The 18745-nt window shown below is 35.6% G+C and overlaps 1 protein-coding gene across 3 annotated transcripts in view; it reads right to left on the reverse strand.

Annotated features, from left to right (window-relative positions):
- Window positions 1–18745, reverse strand: part of LOC138693010 (lachesin-like) — a 1307565-nt gene that overhangs the window by 159663 nt on the left and 1129157 nt on the right. For all 3 annotated transcript variants that reach the window (XM_069816522.1, XM_069816520.1, XM_069816521.1), the window contains one exon: window positions 17340–17532. In XM_069816522.1, the coding sequence (XP_069672623.1) occupies window positions 17340–17532 (193 nt within the window). The remainder of the gene's footprint in view (window positions 1–17339; window positions 17533–18745) is intronic.

Raw genomic sequence — 18745 nt, forward strand, 5'->3', positions numbered from 1 at the left:
TAAATCCCACTCGAGTTTTGATTTTCTCTAGATAAATCAAAACGTCTAGTGAGATTACTGTTTATAAAATGAAACATGGGCTAAAAAAGGAAGAACTGAATGTATGTTCAAAAGTTGATAAAATAAATTATAACAAAATAAACTCCAAGGAACATGTGTTAAAAAAGAGCATAGAAAAATTAGTGAAATAAATCCTATGTTTTGAAGTAAAAGTAACGTGGAATGTTGGTTGGTCACATAAAATATAGATTAATTTCCGATATCAGGACAGAAATCAGTTCCTAAAGCGGGATAGTATAATAAGAAAAAATATATATAACATCCATCTCTAATTGCATCGACGTTTGCTAATAGCGCAGCAGCGATATAGCTACGTTAAAAAAAAAAAACAAAACAAAACAAAGAAAAATCAAACTAGAAGAAAAATATACCAGAGCGTTTTGTTCTATTTGTAGCGATAGCCCGTAGAAGTAATATTATTAAACAGCTGATCTCACACACTAATTGTGGCCACTTGTAAATACGTGAAATATAGATGAGATTAGTGGATTTTGTGATTAGACCTTTGCGCTATGCACTTAATTTTATTATGGAGATTGAAAGAGGACGCTTGAAATTGATCAAGAACACTTTCCCATGTTTCAATTTTCTCTACTTCAACGTTTGTTGCTGTTGCCTAGAGAATAATATTGACATAGGATCGACTATCTAATTGTATGCCATTATTCACTCTCTTTTATTAAGATGGAAGTGTAAAACAGAAGAAATATTTGTTAAATGTTTTCCTTAAGTGGACAGTGCTGAACAATCTGTATAAACTTGACAGTACGTAACATTTACATTTCCACACTGCTTCAAAATTTATTTCTGAAGACTTACTGTAACTGACATCTCCAGCTGTGAAAAGAATTAGGAATTGTGACACTGTGAACTCACCCACTCTACTGTTGTGAGGCATTTACTACCGTATTAATAAATAGATTTCACGCAATAGTTATTCATAACGGAATAACTGAACCAAACAACATTTTTCTAAACCAAACACAACGATGCATTAAGGATTCCCGGTCGTTAAAAACAGTGGTTTGCAAGCTTTCATAAATTTAATTGTATATAATAAAATATTCACGTCATCAAACTTGTAACATATTTACAATCAAAATAGAAGCTTCAGTTGAAATGTAATGGATACACTCTGTAGTTTCAAAATATTAATAAAAGACAATTAATAAATTTAAAAAGTTTTATGTAGAATATGTCATTTAAGTATAAATATCTCTGAAAATAAAGAACCAATATAAAGGCATATTTAATACTGTACTAATAAAGATTTGAAACCCTTTAAATTTGTTAAAAACTAAATTGACAGAAAATAATACAGTTCTGTTTATAGATGAACGGGATTTATTCAATAAACCAATTTCACAACATTCAGATGTGGTCTTCATTTTTCTCCTCTGCCATTAGTAGTCTCACTTCTAGGGAAGCAACGGCAGTCCAAAGAATATCTTGTGTAATATTTTCATAATCTTTTACAATCTTCCAAAACGCCGACAAATTTCAGGGTTAATAACTCAATTCATTTAGAGTTCTGAATATTCTCATAGCGGTATAGAAATCTGCATTGCTTTCACAGTAACTCATGAATAAGGTCAAATTCGTATTTGTAGAGGCAAATCTAATATTTTCTGGTATGAATTTAGATACATCACACATGACTCACTCAAGCAAAGTTTTAATTGCTCTTTAGTCATTTCTTTTTCTACTGCAGCAATGATGAAGCAAGTGAAACACAAACTTATGTGAAAATAAAACATTTCCTTACTTTTGAATATCCTACAAAAACTATGAAGGATTCAGAGCCATAGTGGGCCAAGCGCCATTTATTAAAAACGGAGAAAGCAAGGGTTAAAGGTAAGTGAATACCATAGTTTAATGAAAACTGACATATCATTTAGTTTTAATGTGTAAACTTTACATTACTTGCTATAAGTTTTCTACGGTTTTAGTAAATGGCGTTTGGCCCACTATGGTTCTGAACCCTTCATATGAAGTGTAATATAAAAGTTCGAAATGAACATTGAAAAATTATTAGGATATAAATAAATAGAAAATACCGAGGTTGGAATCTCTGGAACCCAGGAAAAAAAAACTATATGAAGTTATAATTATCAGTATACAGTGCAGCCAACGCGAGCGTTTCTAGCTTAAGTAACTTAAGTCTTAAGTAAAAAGCCAGTCAGTGAGCATTTGTTGCCAGTGTAGCTTAGAACGGTACCACCCAAATACAGTCACGTCAGCAATCTGCCAATCACAGTGTTTGTTGTCAGTCTTATTGTCCACTAACTGCGGCGAAGGCAAGATACTCTCATTTCGCACTTCTGGGACGTGTCCTTGAGTGCTTTTCCCAGTCAGTGACATCTGTTGCCACTTCAGCTGAGAGAGGTGGCACCTCCTAAACAGAAGTCACATCAGCAGTCTGTCAATCATAGTTGTCAGCTTTCTCTCCCACGCAATGAGACAAAGATAAGATACTAGCTCTCAATGTTCCCACGACTTATTTCACACGCCAGAAACGGTGGCTTTGGTTATAACAGTAGCATTAATAGTAGAAATAAGAGTAACAGTAGTTGCAGCCCTAGCAAAGGTAGTAGTAGTAGTAGTAGTAGTAGTAGTAGTAGTAGTAGTAGTAGTAGTAGTAGTAGTAATAGTAGTAGTAGTAGTAGTAGTAGTAGTAGTAGTAGTAGTAGTAGTAGTAGTAGTAGTAGTGTTCTGCAGGGAACGTCATTCAATTGTGTGAAAATTGTTTACAACATACAAAATAAAAACAGCGACAGATGTAAAGTGCGATCACAAATTAAAAACCTATCGAACTAAAAACTCTGAACACACAAACGTTAATTAAAAGCGATATCGTGTTAAAATAACTATTAATCATTTAATATTAACAACTACCCTGCCCGAAAACAAACGTTTAAATATATAACTAATGATAAGTCCGCCAGATGTAAAGTGTCTCGCGTCGGTAGGAAATAGAATATTGAAAATACTCGATTGTAAAAAGCCTAAATACTGAATGAAATTATTAAAAACTTGAATAATGTCCTACAGATGTAAAATGTCTGGAGATAAATTAACACTTAAACCAAAAGAAAAACGGAAGTATGGATCCGGATAGAAACAATAAAATGTCCTTTAAGTGTGCAGAATTTTGATCCGAACAAAGTAGAAATTTAAAATTCCTTTCCAGAACGTGTTTTCAAGTTACATGCACAATAACACAACAATTTAGACAAGAATTATCGTTGTTTTGGAAGGACACATGCTTAAATACAAAAATAAAAATGTTATGTTACATTTAACGACGCTCGCAACTGCAGAGATTATATCAGCGTCGCCGGATGTGCCGGAATTTTGTCCCGCAGGAGTTCTTTTACACGCCAGTAAATCTACTGACATGAGTCTGTCGCATTTAAACACATTTAAATGCCATCGACCTGGCCCAGGATCGAACCCGCAACCCTGAGCATAGAAAGTCAGCGCTATACCAACTCGCCAACCAGGTCGACCTTAAAATACAATGATAGAGAGCTCAAGCTTAATCATATAACTTAACTTATGTATAAATAATAATGGCCAAATGGACTGAGCCAGATTTGGGATCACAATCTTCAATTCTTTGTCAGATTTCTAATCAACGACGAACTGAGAGTAACATCATTAAAAAAAAAAAAGTTGAATACATAATATGTGTCCAGTTCAAGTGAATCAGAATTAATAGTGAAATATAATCGAAATGAAGAAACTGACAAGTGGATTTTAAAGACTAAACAGGACAACAGTAGCCTATATTCTTTAAAGCATAATGATTTTGATGATAAACAATTTTCTCCGTCTTATAAAAGGACAGAAGAAGTCAGCGATTATCCGACTGGAGATTTTGCGTGGTTCATTTTTCCCAAGAGTAGCATTACAAGCTTTTCTTCGAATAAGGTAAGATACTGGATGGAATTTCGTATCTGAAAGCCTTAGCCAACTGTATATTATTATTATTATTATTATTATTATTATTATTATTATTATTATTATTATTATTATTATTATGATTATTATTATTATTATTATTATCATTATTATTATTATTATTATTATTATTATTATTATTATTATTATTATTATTATTATTATCAAAAATATGGATTCACTAACTCGAAATCTACAGTATCTCACTAATCCGAATTCTTATCTAAATCAAATTGTACCCGTAAACGAAGACAAACTATAGTCCCGTCGTTCGTATTTCCGGCGTTGCAGGTCGGCTACATTTAAACGTGTGCGTCTTGTGATTTACTGCTTATGACGTTATGCACTTCCTAATGCTCGATAAATACTTAATATAATAGCCCGCCATTTTGGCTCTTTCGTTGGCGTTCACAGAGAGCACACGTGGACGTTACTTGCCGCTCAATTATTTGCTCAATTACAGTGCGTTTGATTTGTTATCATAGGAACTACGACATGATAATGTTTAACAGTCTGGAAAATAAATTCCTCGTCTGGTAGCTCGACAATGAAAGAACAAAAAGGCCAACGATACTATCTACGTAGGCTTTAGAGAGCCTTGACTTCCTAAGGCGTAAGCAAAGAGGAAGAGTCACGCTGGAAATAGCAGCGATGCGACTATAATTCAATATATTTTGATTTCAGTAAATCTTTCGACGTACTTCCACATAATTTTTTAGCTTGTAAATTAGAGAAACATCGGTATTTCTGCAAGATATCTAAACTTGTTTAAGAACTAAGTGACAATCATATGTTCGTTTGTTTAACAAATTCCCATTAACCCTCACTACTTAGCTGCTCTAGAATTTCATATTAATTATCTGGGGTCTTTTTTGACACTAAGAATATTTGTGTTAATATATAGAATATTTTAGAGCTTAGTGCATTTTATCTATAATGAAACAAATTGAAAATTTTAATTGCTCCTAGATTTACTCACATGTTTAAATATTTTTAGTTAATTACTTAATTTAATTAGTTTAATGGCAGACTATTTATTCTGTATCTGTGTTTTTTCTTTTCCAATTATCGGAGAACACATTCACTTTCCTTAAAATAAAACACAAAAGGAAATTTTATTGCATCAAGTGTTAATTATTATGTTTAGACAAGTAATTATTAATTAACTAATTTAGTCTCATCACCTGCTGCAGTAGAAAGTACAAAAAGCTAATTTTACAAATATAAATAATTACTCTTGATAGCCTACAACATTTTACTCATAGCTTGCATGGCAGTTTATGCTGTTTTTTCTTTTTCATTTGTTCACTTTTCAAAGTACAGTAGTGGCAAAAAAAAAAAAAAACCGGACCGACCCTTGTAGGTGATTTCAGAGTCACAGATTCAAATTTTGCTAGTCACAAAACACATCCTTACGAAAGGTGATTTTCGTATCTGACAAAAGATTGTTTTGAAGAGATGTCTGTTGTTTTTAAGGATGATTGTCCATAATTTAGAACAATTTAAGGCGGTAGACGTACCTGCAATTTAAACGCAAGTCTTTTTCGCTGGCTAGACGATGACCTTCGTCCAGAACGGCCAATCGAGGTGACAATTCCAGAAAATGTGGCTGCTGTTCAGAGAGCCATTGAAGAAGATCGGCGAATCACATACAGGCAGTCAGAGGAATTAAATATTTTTGTATCCACTTTTCACCTCATTGTGAATGAGAACTTGCAATTACGCAAGTTTTGTACGCTTTGGGTGCCACAGTCACTGAGTTAAGAGCATCAGCAGTGCAGAGTAAATTGGTGTAAAGTGGGAAGTCAAAGCTGGTGAATTCTATCATTACAGATGATAAAACATGGGTATATTATTACTTCGACGTCACAACTAAATCCCAGAGGAAAGTCTGGGTCTTTGAGGGAGAAGAGCAACCAACGCAAGCAAGAACATCCGTGTCTGTAGGGAAGAGAATGGTGCTGAAGAAGCAAAAGACTGTTGCAGCGTAGTGGTACACAGAAAACTTCCTACCCCCGCTAATGAAAACTCTGGCTAAACTTCGGACAACGTCAAGGATAGACTCCTGGTTTCTTCATCACGATAATGCGCCTTCGTAAAGAGCTCAAACTGCAACCAGCTACTTGGAGAAAGTGGGAATAAAAGTTCTTAGTCATCATCCGTACAGCCCAGATCTTGCATGTGTGATTTTGGACTCTTCCTTTTCATAAGATGCTGTTGAAAGGACGGAAATTTGCATCAGAAGAGCAGCTAATTGCAGAGTTTGAGGAAGTATGTAGTGAAATACTTGAAGAAAAGTGGCATAAGTAGTTCCATGACTGGTATGTGCGTATATTGAAGTGTATTATAGGGGTGGAAAGTACTTACTTACTGGCTTTTAAGGAACCCGGAGGTTCATTGGCGCCCTCACATAAGCCCGCCATTGGTCCCTTTCCTGAGCAAGATTAATCCATTCTCTATCATCATATCCCACCTCTCTCAAATCCATTTTAATATTATCTTCCCATCTACGTCTCGGCCTTCCTAAAGGTCTTTTTCCCTCCGGCCTCCCAACTAACACTCTATATGCATTTCTGGATTCGCCCATACGTGCTACATGCCCTGCCCATCTCAAACGTCTGGATTTAATGTTCCTAATTATGTCAGGTGAAGAATACAATGCGTGCAGTTCTGTGTTGTGTAACTTTCTCCATTCTCCTGTAACTTCATCCCTCTTAGCCCCAAATATTTTCCTAAGCACCTTATTCTCAAATACCCTTAACCTATGTTCCTCTCTCAAAGTGAGAGTCCAAGTTTCACAACCACAAAGGACAACCGGTAATGTAACTGTTTTATAAATTCTAACTTTTAGATTTTTTGACAGCAGGTTAGATGATAAAAGTGGGTGGAAAGTACTTCGAAAAAATATGAAAACATTGGTGTAAGACAAGACTATTGGAACACTTTTATTGGCCTTTTTCAACAACAAAGTAACTTTAACATTTTCTTAACTCTGACATCGAATAACTTTGAAAGCTAACATTCTATTAGTTCCACAAAATTTTGTATTTCACATTGGGTATATGAACAAATGTATTGAGGTTGCGACAGAATCAACCATTCATGTTTCAACAGAATTTAGGTGCAAATTTTGTGATACAACAAACTATTACAAAATATGAAAAATGTTTGAACAACTATTTTAATGTCCTGTTAGTCATTGTATTCGTGTCGTTTCAGCGAAGCATGTGGAATAAATGTTTTACATTGCTCTATATGATTCATTCAACGGTACCTGGACGTAAGCGAAATGCATTAAAGTTACAATGGAACTTTTCAGCGTCACGATTTCTAGTTGTTATTTCAAGATACATTTTACATTTTCATATGTATGTTTTACTTTTCATTAAATTGTTTCATTCACGCAGAAACTCTTTTTCATTGAATTGGGAATGAATGAGTCATTTGCTATACAATTCATTTCATACTAAAAACAGTATTCGTAATTGTCAATGAAACAGTTCTAAATAAACTGTGTTTAATTGACTCAACTCGCAGAACACCGAGGAATATTCTGTCTACATTTTGCCTAGTATCAAAAAATAGCACACTGACAAATAGGTATATGGTTATTTACGTAGGTGATTATATTATATGCTTTTTGCCATTCTTTCAATTTTATATGCCAGTGCTCAAAATATCTCGCTTTAACTTTCAAGGCTGGCCTATAGAGAAAACATGCCATTTTTTTAAACTAAAAATGGATTGTTCTTTTTTATGTTGCATATTTAAATGCATGTATTAACATATTTCTTAGTTTTTCAGATTTATTATCTAATTTCAACATTTCTCTCTGACAAAAAAATAATTTCCAAGAAATATATAAGAATTATGTGAGAAATAAAACCAATAATTAGTAAGCTTAGTATTTCAGCTACGTTTAAGCTGGAATACAGTTGCCTACTCTCATACTGTACCTGATGCCACAGCCCAGGGATACGTCCCGTCTGATACAACATAGAACCGCAACTTACGCTCACTCTAGTTTGTGTTGAAGCCGGAACACGGTCATAGTGAGTGCTTTAAACCAGTGAAGTGTAAAAGTCGTATTATTACTTAACGTAACATTTGTATTTGTGGCAAGGTAAAATGCCGAAGACAAAAAGTTCGAAGTATGAAAGGCTGGAGGAGTTAATTCAGGAATTCGGAGCCAATAATAAGTTACATTACATATAAGTTGTGCAAAGTAGATATAAAAGTTACAAGAAAACAGTACATTGAAAGACACTGCAATAAAAGCCATAGAAATATGGTTGAACGTAATTCAAAACAAGCAGTACCATCAAACTCAGAGAGAGATAGAGATAGAGAGAGAGAGTACGATAAGAAATCCATGTTTTGCAGAGATCTGTGTGCCATGATGGTCAATGCCAATTTACCGCTTAAGAAATTGAACAACTTTAGAGAATTTCTACAAGAGTACACGAAAGAACATATTCCAAGTGAGCCCCAACTCCGTCAGCACTTTGTACCCATACTTTTTTGAAGAAAAAAATGTTTGTCACGCAGGTAGGCCCTGGCCAACTTCGGGCTTTTGCGCCGTTAGATTATAAAGTCAGTAGTTGCTCTACTTTTATTTCAGGTTGGATGTACTCTACGAACATGCAGTAAGAACATGTTTGTCTGTCTCTTTCTCTGCTGCATCACTTGGGTTCTACCTACTATATAGACTATTTACCCGCAACTTGAGTCTTTTGGTAGCAGGAATACTAAGCTTAATAATTAGTCATTTACTGTTGAGAACATGGAATTTTTGGGACGACAATGGATACTTGTTCCTAATGTATAAGTTGGGGTCGTTTACCACTTTAACATGAGTATAGCTACGGCTCTCTGTACATGTACAGTTACCCTTAAAAAGAATGAGACGATTGTTGGTCGTCGGAAGTTAAAGTTCTACAACGCGGTTCACTCGATATCGACGTAACGATAAGTACCATGAAAAATAGAACAAGAATTGTTACAAGGACCACAAGGACAAGGACCAGAATAAGGATCACGAAGAAGACAGCCATTTAAGGCCACGATTTCACAACTTAGCTCGGGTAACAAAATATCATTGCTTCTCTGTACCGAATGGCAAATGCCTGCTATCGGATCTACATTCTGGACTGCTGCTGTCACTGTCTTGTCTCGGTAGCTCATATAGCAGCGTGTCGGTTCCTCCGTATAACCGACACGTCTCGTGTTCGATCCCAGGTGAAACTTTTTTTTTATTGAGTTGTAATTAATTTGTTCAGAGTTCCTCTACTAACTTATCCAATTTGTTGAAAAATATGGAATAATTTATGTCCAATTTTTGGGTCTTACAAGTGGGCTGAACCTCGTCCAAAAAAAATAAATCTTACTTGGAAGTTAAAAGTATTCTTCCTCAAACAAAAATCATAAAAAACTAAAAGAGACCTGTTAACATAAAATCTTGACCACATGCCATCAGCTTCTATTACAGCTCTAAGTCGATCCGGCATGAATGTCACGAGATTGTGGAATAAGTTCTGATCCCCGGCGAGATCTTCCCAGGTGTCAACAACTTGATCCCACAATTCGTCTCGATTTCGAGGGCGTCGGTGGGCATAGGTGGCTATCCTTCTCTTTTTCAATTCCGCCCATAAATTTTCGATGAAATTCAAATCAGGTAACTTCGGAGGCCAATGAATGATTTCGATCTCGGGTCTCCTTTGAAACCATCTTTGAATGCTTGCGGCATAGTGCACGGGATGGTTACCCTGCTGGAACAGCAATGTTCCTTCGGAAAAACGTTCTCGGACGGAAGGAAGGAAAATATTTTCCAGAATGTGCTCGTAAGTTCCCGCATTAAACCGGCCATCGATGCGTTCTATAACGCCAGGTCCAACGTAAGACATCCACCCCCAACACGATATGCTAAAGCGCCCCGATCTTTCACGTCGGTGCACATAGCGCTGATCATGTCGGAGACCATCCTCACGATAGACACGGACAGGACCTTCGTAATCACTCGAGATGGTTGTTTCTTCGGAGAAAATTACATTTCTCCAATCGAAATCCACTCGATTGGTAACGAAGGCAAGACGGTTGACAGCTTGTGCTTCCCCCAATATTTCCATTTGCACAGCCCTCCGGCTCCTAATACCGCGGTTCCTCAACCTGCTGATCACAGTCTGTGAAGAACCGGGAAAGTTAGATGCTGCTCTTATTTCGTTAGCAGTCCGAAAGGGGTCCAGTCGAACTGTCTCGAATAAGAGAGCATCCTCTTCCAATGAAGAAATCCGCGGACGCCCAGGAATAGGGCGATTTTCGACCTCCCCTGAATTTTGGTAACGATGAACCCCCTCGCGGCTGTACTTCCAGGAACACCGACCAAACGGCCAGCAGATTTAGTCCCATATCCAGCCACAACTAGAGCTATAACTCGCTGTCTCATGTCACATCGGTTCGCCATTACGATGAGAAATGAGTGATGACGATAATATTTTAGCGTAGACATGACTATATAACGTGATATAGAATTATTAAAATAAGGGGCATCTTGCACAGTAAGAGTTAATAAGTCAACCCTAAATTAAATATTTAAATAACAGGATATAACAGTAAGTCCAATTGTTGCCAAACTAATCAAATTAAATCTAATTACATTAAGTAAACGAATCCCAAGTTATGACACCACATTGCTACAGCTAAATTGTAGGTTATTAACATAAGCATTGAATAGGTCCGTGCTTATGCGTTGACGACAAAACGAAACATCGAAAGTTCGAATCTTGCCGAGGAATATAACTTCTTGCTTTTTATAATGTAAATCAGACTTCTAACTACATTCATATTTCTTACATTATTTATTAATATTTATAGCCAACACTGAATTTGTAAAAAAAAAAAAGACTTTAGAAATCTCATATGGAATTTGAGATCTGTTGTGACATAAACATAGATTATCTCTCGGAACTTTTGCGTAAAAGTAAATTAAATTCACTCCTTGAAACTGGAAACCTTAGTCGTAGAGTCATTTTTCCCACCTGCATACAAGCTGAAATAGCACAGCCATTGATAAAAGTTTTGTACACAAAATTAGACTGAATTCCTATTCGACAGAACCTATAATCAATGGCTTGTCTGAACATGATAAACAAATCCTAAGTGTTTCCAATGTCACTGAACAATTTTAAAATATTAATTTAAAAACTAAAAAAGGGTCGTAAATGCTGTAGCCTATCTAGTGATTATTTATATTTATGTCTACGAAATGAATCTTGGGAAAACGTATAAGATACTGATACTACTGATATTAAGAGTAAATGTATTGTATTTTTCACTTAATTTCAGAATCACTTCAGTGGATGTTCTCCACTCAATGTTGTAAAAAGTTTCAAAAGTAAAAACATGTAGATAACGCAGGGACTTAAAAATCTCATGTATTAAAAAGAAGAATCTATATGTAATGAGTTGCAATGTAATGATCCTCATGTTCTTAAATACTACAAGAAGTACAGTGTAATTTATCAAAAATTATGAAAGAGGGAAATAGAATACATTTGAATAGAAAAGTACAAAATTCAGATAGATAAAATAAGGTAATAACTGCCTCCCATTGGAGGTAGCCCAGAAGGACTCAGTATACTCTCCTACATGAATTTTGCAATATTAAATGTTTACATAAATTTTGTAGAAAGAAAATTAAAATAAACATATATGAATAGAAAGTGAATAATAAAAAAAATAAACAGAGTGAATATGATGACTCAGAATTTGGCAAGAGCGTTTCAAAACTGAAGTTATGATGTCAGCAGTAAGTGTCTGTGGTAGTTCAAAAGTCTTCCTGAAGCGTTCAAAGAACTTGGGAATCACACCACGAGCTCCAATAAGAAGACCAATCACCTCAATGTCTTCAAGCTGGTATTTTGCTTTGAAGTAATCAACTGTTGGCAGATAAATGTTGATCTTTTCTTGATTGACATCCTCCGGCTGGCTACTCCCCGTTTCAATCCTTATGGTAGGATCAATTATATATCCTTTCTTGGTAGTCTGGGAATACGCTATGATGTCAATACGTGTAGAGGAGCCATTAGTAGCAAGGCTTCTACTGTCCAAGACTTTTTTCTTAAAGCAGTTGCAATTAAGAATCGAACATGAACGTGTCTGGCATTTCGGAGGAGTAAACCTCTGTTACACTGACCTTGGACATGGGCAAGGGTTTCAGTCTCCGGGCGGTCATGTCTGCACCAGGATCCGTCCAAAGAGCGACCAGGTACTCCTCTAACTGCTGCTAAATTGGCATTCATTTTGAGGCAGGTTACCCATTCAGATGTAGATAGTCCAGACTTATTAAAAATCCAGGCGTTGGCTTTAGGTACTTGGCTGTACAATTCTACACCTCTGCCTCTTCCAGGCATTATTTTCCATGATTCGAATTCTGCATTTCTTAATTCCTCTCTTAATTTCCTAGTCACAGATTTACGAAGTTCAACTGGACAAGGAAGACTTAGATGTTGACAGGAAGAATTAAGTTCAGACATCAAAGGTCGCATACTATTTACATAAGGATTTTCATTTAATATTAAAGTGATGCAGATGTTGCAGCGTTGCAATTGGTAACTTAACAGATGCATTTAATAATTAGTATTAATATATGTAATTAGTCAATAACTGCAAAAGTGCTTTTTCATTCAATCATAATATGAATAAAATTGAATGAACGTTAAATTAAACACTATTGCAAACACGTAGATAAAATAGTTCAAATCAACTGAAGGGGTGAGAATGAAATAATCCAAAACCACACTTTTAACAAAAATTGTTTTTGTGCGAGTGCATTTCTTACACATATGGGAAAGCTACTAATAAAATATTGTAATAATTACTCAACAAATGACATAGCCTAAGTACTCTAAACCTTTATAAAAGTGTGTCTGTGTGGCTTAGGAATATTTTTTAATTTCATTTTAATTGTTAGTTTTTAATATATATGCATTTACATTGTATATGTGTGTATGTGTAAATGCATTCATTAGATTAACGTTTATAATATTATAACTTGTAATTTTGTATTGTCTGTGATCATTAACACTTAATCTGAGGACTTTTTAAAACTCTATTTCAACGTTATTTAGCTATTTCAAAGTTATTAAGAGAAAAAAAAATCGTTGTGTAGGCGAGGAATCGAACTCGCACTCTTCTTCACAACACGCAGAAGTCTTAGCGTTTGAGCTATTGAAACGACACGAAAGCTTTCCTTTCTGTGCGGAGTGTCGATCTAGTCATGAAGGTCCATTGTCGATTTAACTACACGATTTGTGTATATATTTATCTTTTATTTACGTAATACTATAATATTCTTTGCAGTTTTTGAAGTGAATTTCGGAACGATGCTAGTAACAAACTAAATAGCCTGAATTTAAGTAACTCAATATTCGTTATCTTGTGTATCAGTGCTCTGGTCTCTGATCATGCGCAGTGTCTTACATCTGAGACTTAGGAATATTCAGTCGTCTCATCCTTTTCTAGGGAAACTGTACATACTAACCCGTGTGTAACTTTCAGGAACTAGAGCGAAAATACGCATCACCTAGATGTCTTTCAATCAAGCGAACCAATACACGATCGATCAGCTTACAAGTTTAACCGCCGACATGCCGTTATGTAGCAGAAAAGATTTATTGAAAAATTGGGTTTCTGAAGACAAATGTTTCTACTGATGGGAAAATTGTCTCCTGTGCATTTATTATTATCAAACACTTTCCCTAAACAGGAATTGCCTAGACGACAACGTATACCACTTACAAAACAAAATTTTGAATAGTACATATTATGTGGATAATTTGTTATGAATATAAAAACAATGCAAGAAAGAGAAAAAAATAATTACAGTGCAATTACTTATCTGAGGGGATTTCTTACCGATGCAATCGAACCTTTCAACGCAAGTAAACAAACATATAAATGAAGGCAAATGAAAAGCCTTGCAAATATCAACAAACTGCCTCGAGATGGATCCTCTTGCTCCGACTATCAAGCCTATTACTTCTATCTGTTGTAATTGATATTTCTCTTGATAATGCGGGATTGTTGGTTCATAGATGAATTGTTTTCCCTTATGGATATCTTGCGGTTGGCTCTTGCAAGTCTCGAAACGAACTGTAAGGGTCAATTATAAAACCTCTCCGATGGTCCTGGAAAGCGATCATATCTATCCTACGAGTGCTGCCGGTGGTTGATAGACCATGAACCTCTTCGAAAACAGTAAACTCAGTATTACGTAGTGCTTGAGCAATGACGCTTCTTACTTTGTAGTGTCTGGTATTGCGCAAAGCCTTGTCATGTGGGCAAGAACCGAGGACGTGTGGGAGAGTTTCTATCTCGCTGCCGCAATGACGGCTTCTTAACACTTATTATTGTAAATTATTTTCATTTATGTCGTATTGTTAAACATCTAAATTGTAATTTTACTGCACATATTTCAATTTTAATGCATATTTCAACAGTTTTTACTGCATAGTTGCAAGCATATTTTCAGGTTTTTCAAATGCATAACTTCCGTGGTCTAGCAATCATGGTGATGGTAAAAGTGGTGGTGTATTAGTAACAGTCTGTTGGTGGTAATGGTAGTAATATATGTAGTATTACGTTATTACACATGGTGATAGCAACAGTAGTGGTACGTTACTAGCGTTAGTTGTGTGTTCGAGTGCCAGTCTTCACATTACACGTAAAGTGCAAAGTGCACCCCATTATAGGCCAAATTTTCCAATATGTTAAGGCTCCCACCTTTTTAGAAAATCGGCATTAAATCTAGCAGAGATGTCAGCCTTACATCCCTCCCCCGCATTTACCCCCAAGGAAATGCCCTGGTACTCATTTCTGTTCGAGGGTATGGTGCGCTAGAAAGAATTCAATGCAGAAAATCCAAGTCTCCATCGGGAACCGAACCTATTATCTACAGGCGCAGTTTTACGCTCTTTAACTGTGACACTACTGTGCGCCACTGGTATTAAAAGAAATTTAAAAAAAATGTTATTTACTACTAACCAGCACTATTTCCACACAAAACAATCTAGTAAGAACGGGAAAATGTTATGAACACAGACGATCTTCGAGCAGGATTTTTCCGCGTTCTCCGATTTCCTTCCAATCATTGCACAACTAGACCGATTCCACAGAAATTTACATCGCACGATATACGAGAAACCAACCATAAAGATCCATCCCATTGGTGCCAGTGTCTAGACAGTGTTATTATGTAGCACAGATCATGTACAATTATCGAGGAAAGAAGTAATTGAAATACCTTACTGACAATACATTCGACTACTATAGAGGATTTCACTTTAAGAAAAAAGCACTGAACATATAGAGGACTGTTCCAGCAGCTAGTTATAAGTCTTTTCTTTAGAATCGGGAATTAATTAGTTTCCTTTAATTCACTAAATACAATTTCATGGAGAACTAGATCGTTTTCATGTGCTAAAATATTGTTACACCTCTAAAATTACCACATATTTAATTTTCGAATAACGGGATAACAGCTAAATTGGTGGAATAGCCAACCGCTTTCTTGTCAAACAGCCCTGCTGTGGAACTTAACAGACAAGTAGAAGTGGTACAGTTAAGGCCAAGATTTCACACTGTTAAAATACGTTTATTATATAAAGTGCACGAAATTTAACTATCAACAAAACACTAAAGGCATTAGGTATGTAACTTAAGTTCTTGTTTGATTATAGTGTGAAGTTAATTAACGGAAAACGTGTGCTGCATATAATATTAAATCTGTATTATAAGCGCTTCTTAACAGTTAAAAACGGAAAACGTGTGCTGCACGTAACAGTGGAAGGCAGAGAGGCTAACCACCCCGTCACGGGCGAGGTAGACCTGTTTTTAGTGCAGCAATTGAAGATAAAGTTTAGACTCAAAGACACTGTAACAGTTTGGTTGAAGGAATAAAAAAATTCCCGGAAAGTAACTGGTTTTATTGAGCACTTGAGCAGACAGTACAGATACGAAAGAGCAGTGTCGCGCGGAAAGATAATTTTGCGCTTATAAAGTGGTTTTAACAAAAGGCAAAGTCTTAAAAAGAGAAAATTTAGACCTAGATTCATTATGTCATGCAAAGCCAATTATGAATGTTTTAATATGAAATTAATTAGTTTTAACTGTAATATTGAGATCTATGTATCAGCATCCATAGAGAGCAATGAGGCCAATGAATTCATTAATGATAAGTTAATTATTCATAATTTAAGACACGATAAGAATAAAGTTCCTAACCATAATAATTGAAGCGTTCAGAACCATAGTGGGCCAAGCGCCATTTATTAACACCGTAGAAAACAATGGTTAAAATAATTCAATGGAAACATATAGCAAGTAATATAAAGTATACACATTAAAACTAAATTATATGTCAATTTCATTAAACTACGGCGTTCATTTAACTTTAGCTTTCTACGTTTTTAATAAATGGCGCTTGGCCGACTATGGCTCTGAACCCTTCAATTTTTCTACTGTCTTTGTCACTGCATACAGTAATACTTAACTTAATATTCACTAATTATTTGCATCGTTACAGTTATTGTAGTTTGAGTGTGTAAGAACATTTAGGTTCCTAAAATCGTCTATCTAGCTGCCTGAAATTGTATTTTTATGTATCTAAAGCTGTACTTTCATGTCTATTTTTTATTAATTTAGATCCTGGTTGAGATGTCTAAAAGTTGGTTATGGCCTAAATGTCCGAAGTCTAGTTATAATATATAAGTTAAAAGATATAATGTATATGTTTCTGCAGAAATCATTATGGATTAATAGGTTTTTATCATTTGAGCGGATTCAACGTGCCTATCTTGTGCGATAAACTTGAGAAAACACTATAAATTTAGGAAGAGAGTGAGACAGAGATACAGATGGATTATTTAGTCCTGACAGCTCGACGACGCGAAAGAAGGGAAGTAATAGGAGTAGTGGGGAGAGCTCCGGAGTAGAGATAAGAGCGAGCGGTTAGTAAAGGAATGCAGTACAGCTTAACTGTACTAGAAACATACCGCTCTACAGCACGTATGATATCCGATCGCTCTGAAGGCAAGTGACAGACTAACTCAAACTAAATGAACTCGCCTGACCCAGGCGCACATTGCCGGCGACTGTCAGGACTAAATAATCGTACTGTACTATACATCACTCTTTCTTAATGGAGGCAACTTGCGGCAACAGTGTACTAGGCAAGACCTATAAGATCAATGCTTTTTTCTTAAGCTGAAATCCTCTGTCTATAGGAATAACTTAATAACTAATATAGACAAAAGACTTGCCTTTTGTTTTCGACCCCGTTGGTTCTTTGATGACGAGATCAGCATTGTCCTCTCGTCGCCACAGTACGTGGGGCACAGGATATCCCCGCGCTCTGCATGTGAGTTTCACAGTGCCACCTTCTGGTACCATGACGTCTCCTGACGTATCTTCGTTCACGAAATCGGGGGGCACGACAACATCCAAGTACCCCATCTGTAAGAAATAGGAGAGGAATTAAGTTTAAAAATGATTTCAGCGAAATATGTATCCACACTTATAAATCAAATGGTCTCTCCGAACAATTATTTACTATTTTACTTATTTATATGAACGGATAAAAATAAATTTAAGTATGATTTGAGACTTTCACGGTAATTAACGTTGTGCGAGATATTTTGGTATTTTCGCCATGCCATTGATGTAGAGACATTCAACGTGTCGGAGCAACACTATAATTACACTCTGCAGCACGATTTTCTATGAATTGAAACTAAATAGCGTTTCTTATCGAGTTTATATTAAGAAACTATATTATATTATATTTAAGAAATGGTAATAAAGAAGTAGAGGTAAGTGAGTAATAGTTGAATGGAAAAGTATAGATGTGTGCCCGGGTGGCTACTAGGAAAATACTAATGAACTGTGAGGTAAAGTTTAAACTGTGAGGTAAAGTCTTTATTTCACTGGTAGAGTTATAGCAGGCCTACATTATGCAACGAGCCTATAATGATAGTAATTAAGACGCGAGTATGTTTATGAAACGAGCGCAAGCGAGATTCATAATTTTCATACGAGCATCTTAATTACCATTATAGTCAAGTTTCATACGACTTTTTATGCTCGACCATATTTCTAACTTGAAATTATTCATTCATGTTATTCTTATCTGACTGAGGAGTGGAACTGACCTTGTGCAATACCTCGTAAATTGTGAGATGTGCGCAGACGCGAAAGTATTGATTTTTTCCGAGAAACAAATGTCGACATTGACCTTGATATAATCTAGAGAGTAAAATAAACATTAATCTTGATATAACCTTGAAATTGAATTAGACATTGAAAAACGAGGTGACAAATTGAATTTATTTGAATATTATTTACAATTAACGCTAATTATTATAGTGACAGAACTAGTTATCTTTCGATTGCATATCCGATAATAATCGATACTTGCGCTTTCATATTGCTACAATGGTATTTTCTGATTGGTGGAACACCTGAACTTTAATGAATAGGTGTACTTTAATGAGGTCCATTAAAGGGCTGCTACCAGGTGTATAATTACTACATTTCGGCATGGTCGAGCATAAAGTAATTTTGAATAAAAGCCTATTTTACAAACGCAAAGTATTTAGTAAACGCATGTTTTTTGTTAAGGTCATGGATAAAATATTATATGACGTTATAATCTGCACGGCGTTAATAC

The sequence above is a fragment of the Periplaneta americana genome, chromosome 17, assembly GCF_040183065.1.
Source record: "Periplaneta americana isolate PAMFEO1 chromosome 17, P.americana_PAMFEO1_priV1, whole genome shotgun sequence".
In the NCBI taxonomy this organism is placed as follows: domain Eukaryota; kingdom Metazoa; phylum Arthropoda; class Insecta; order Blattodea; family Blattidae; genus Periplaneta; species Periplaneta americana.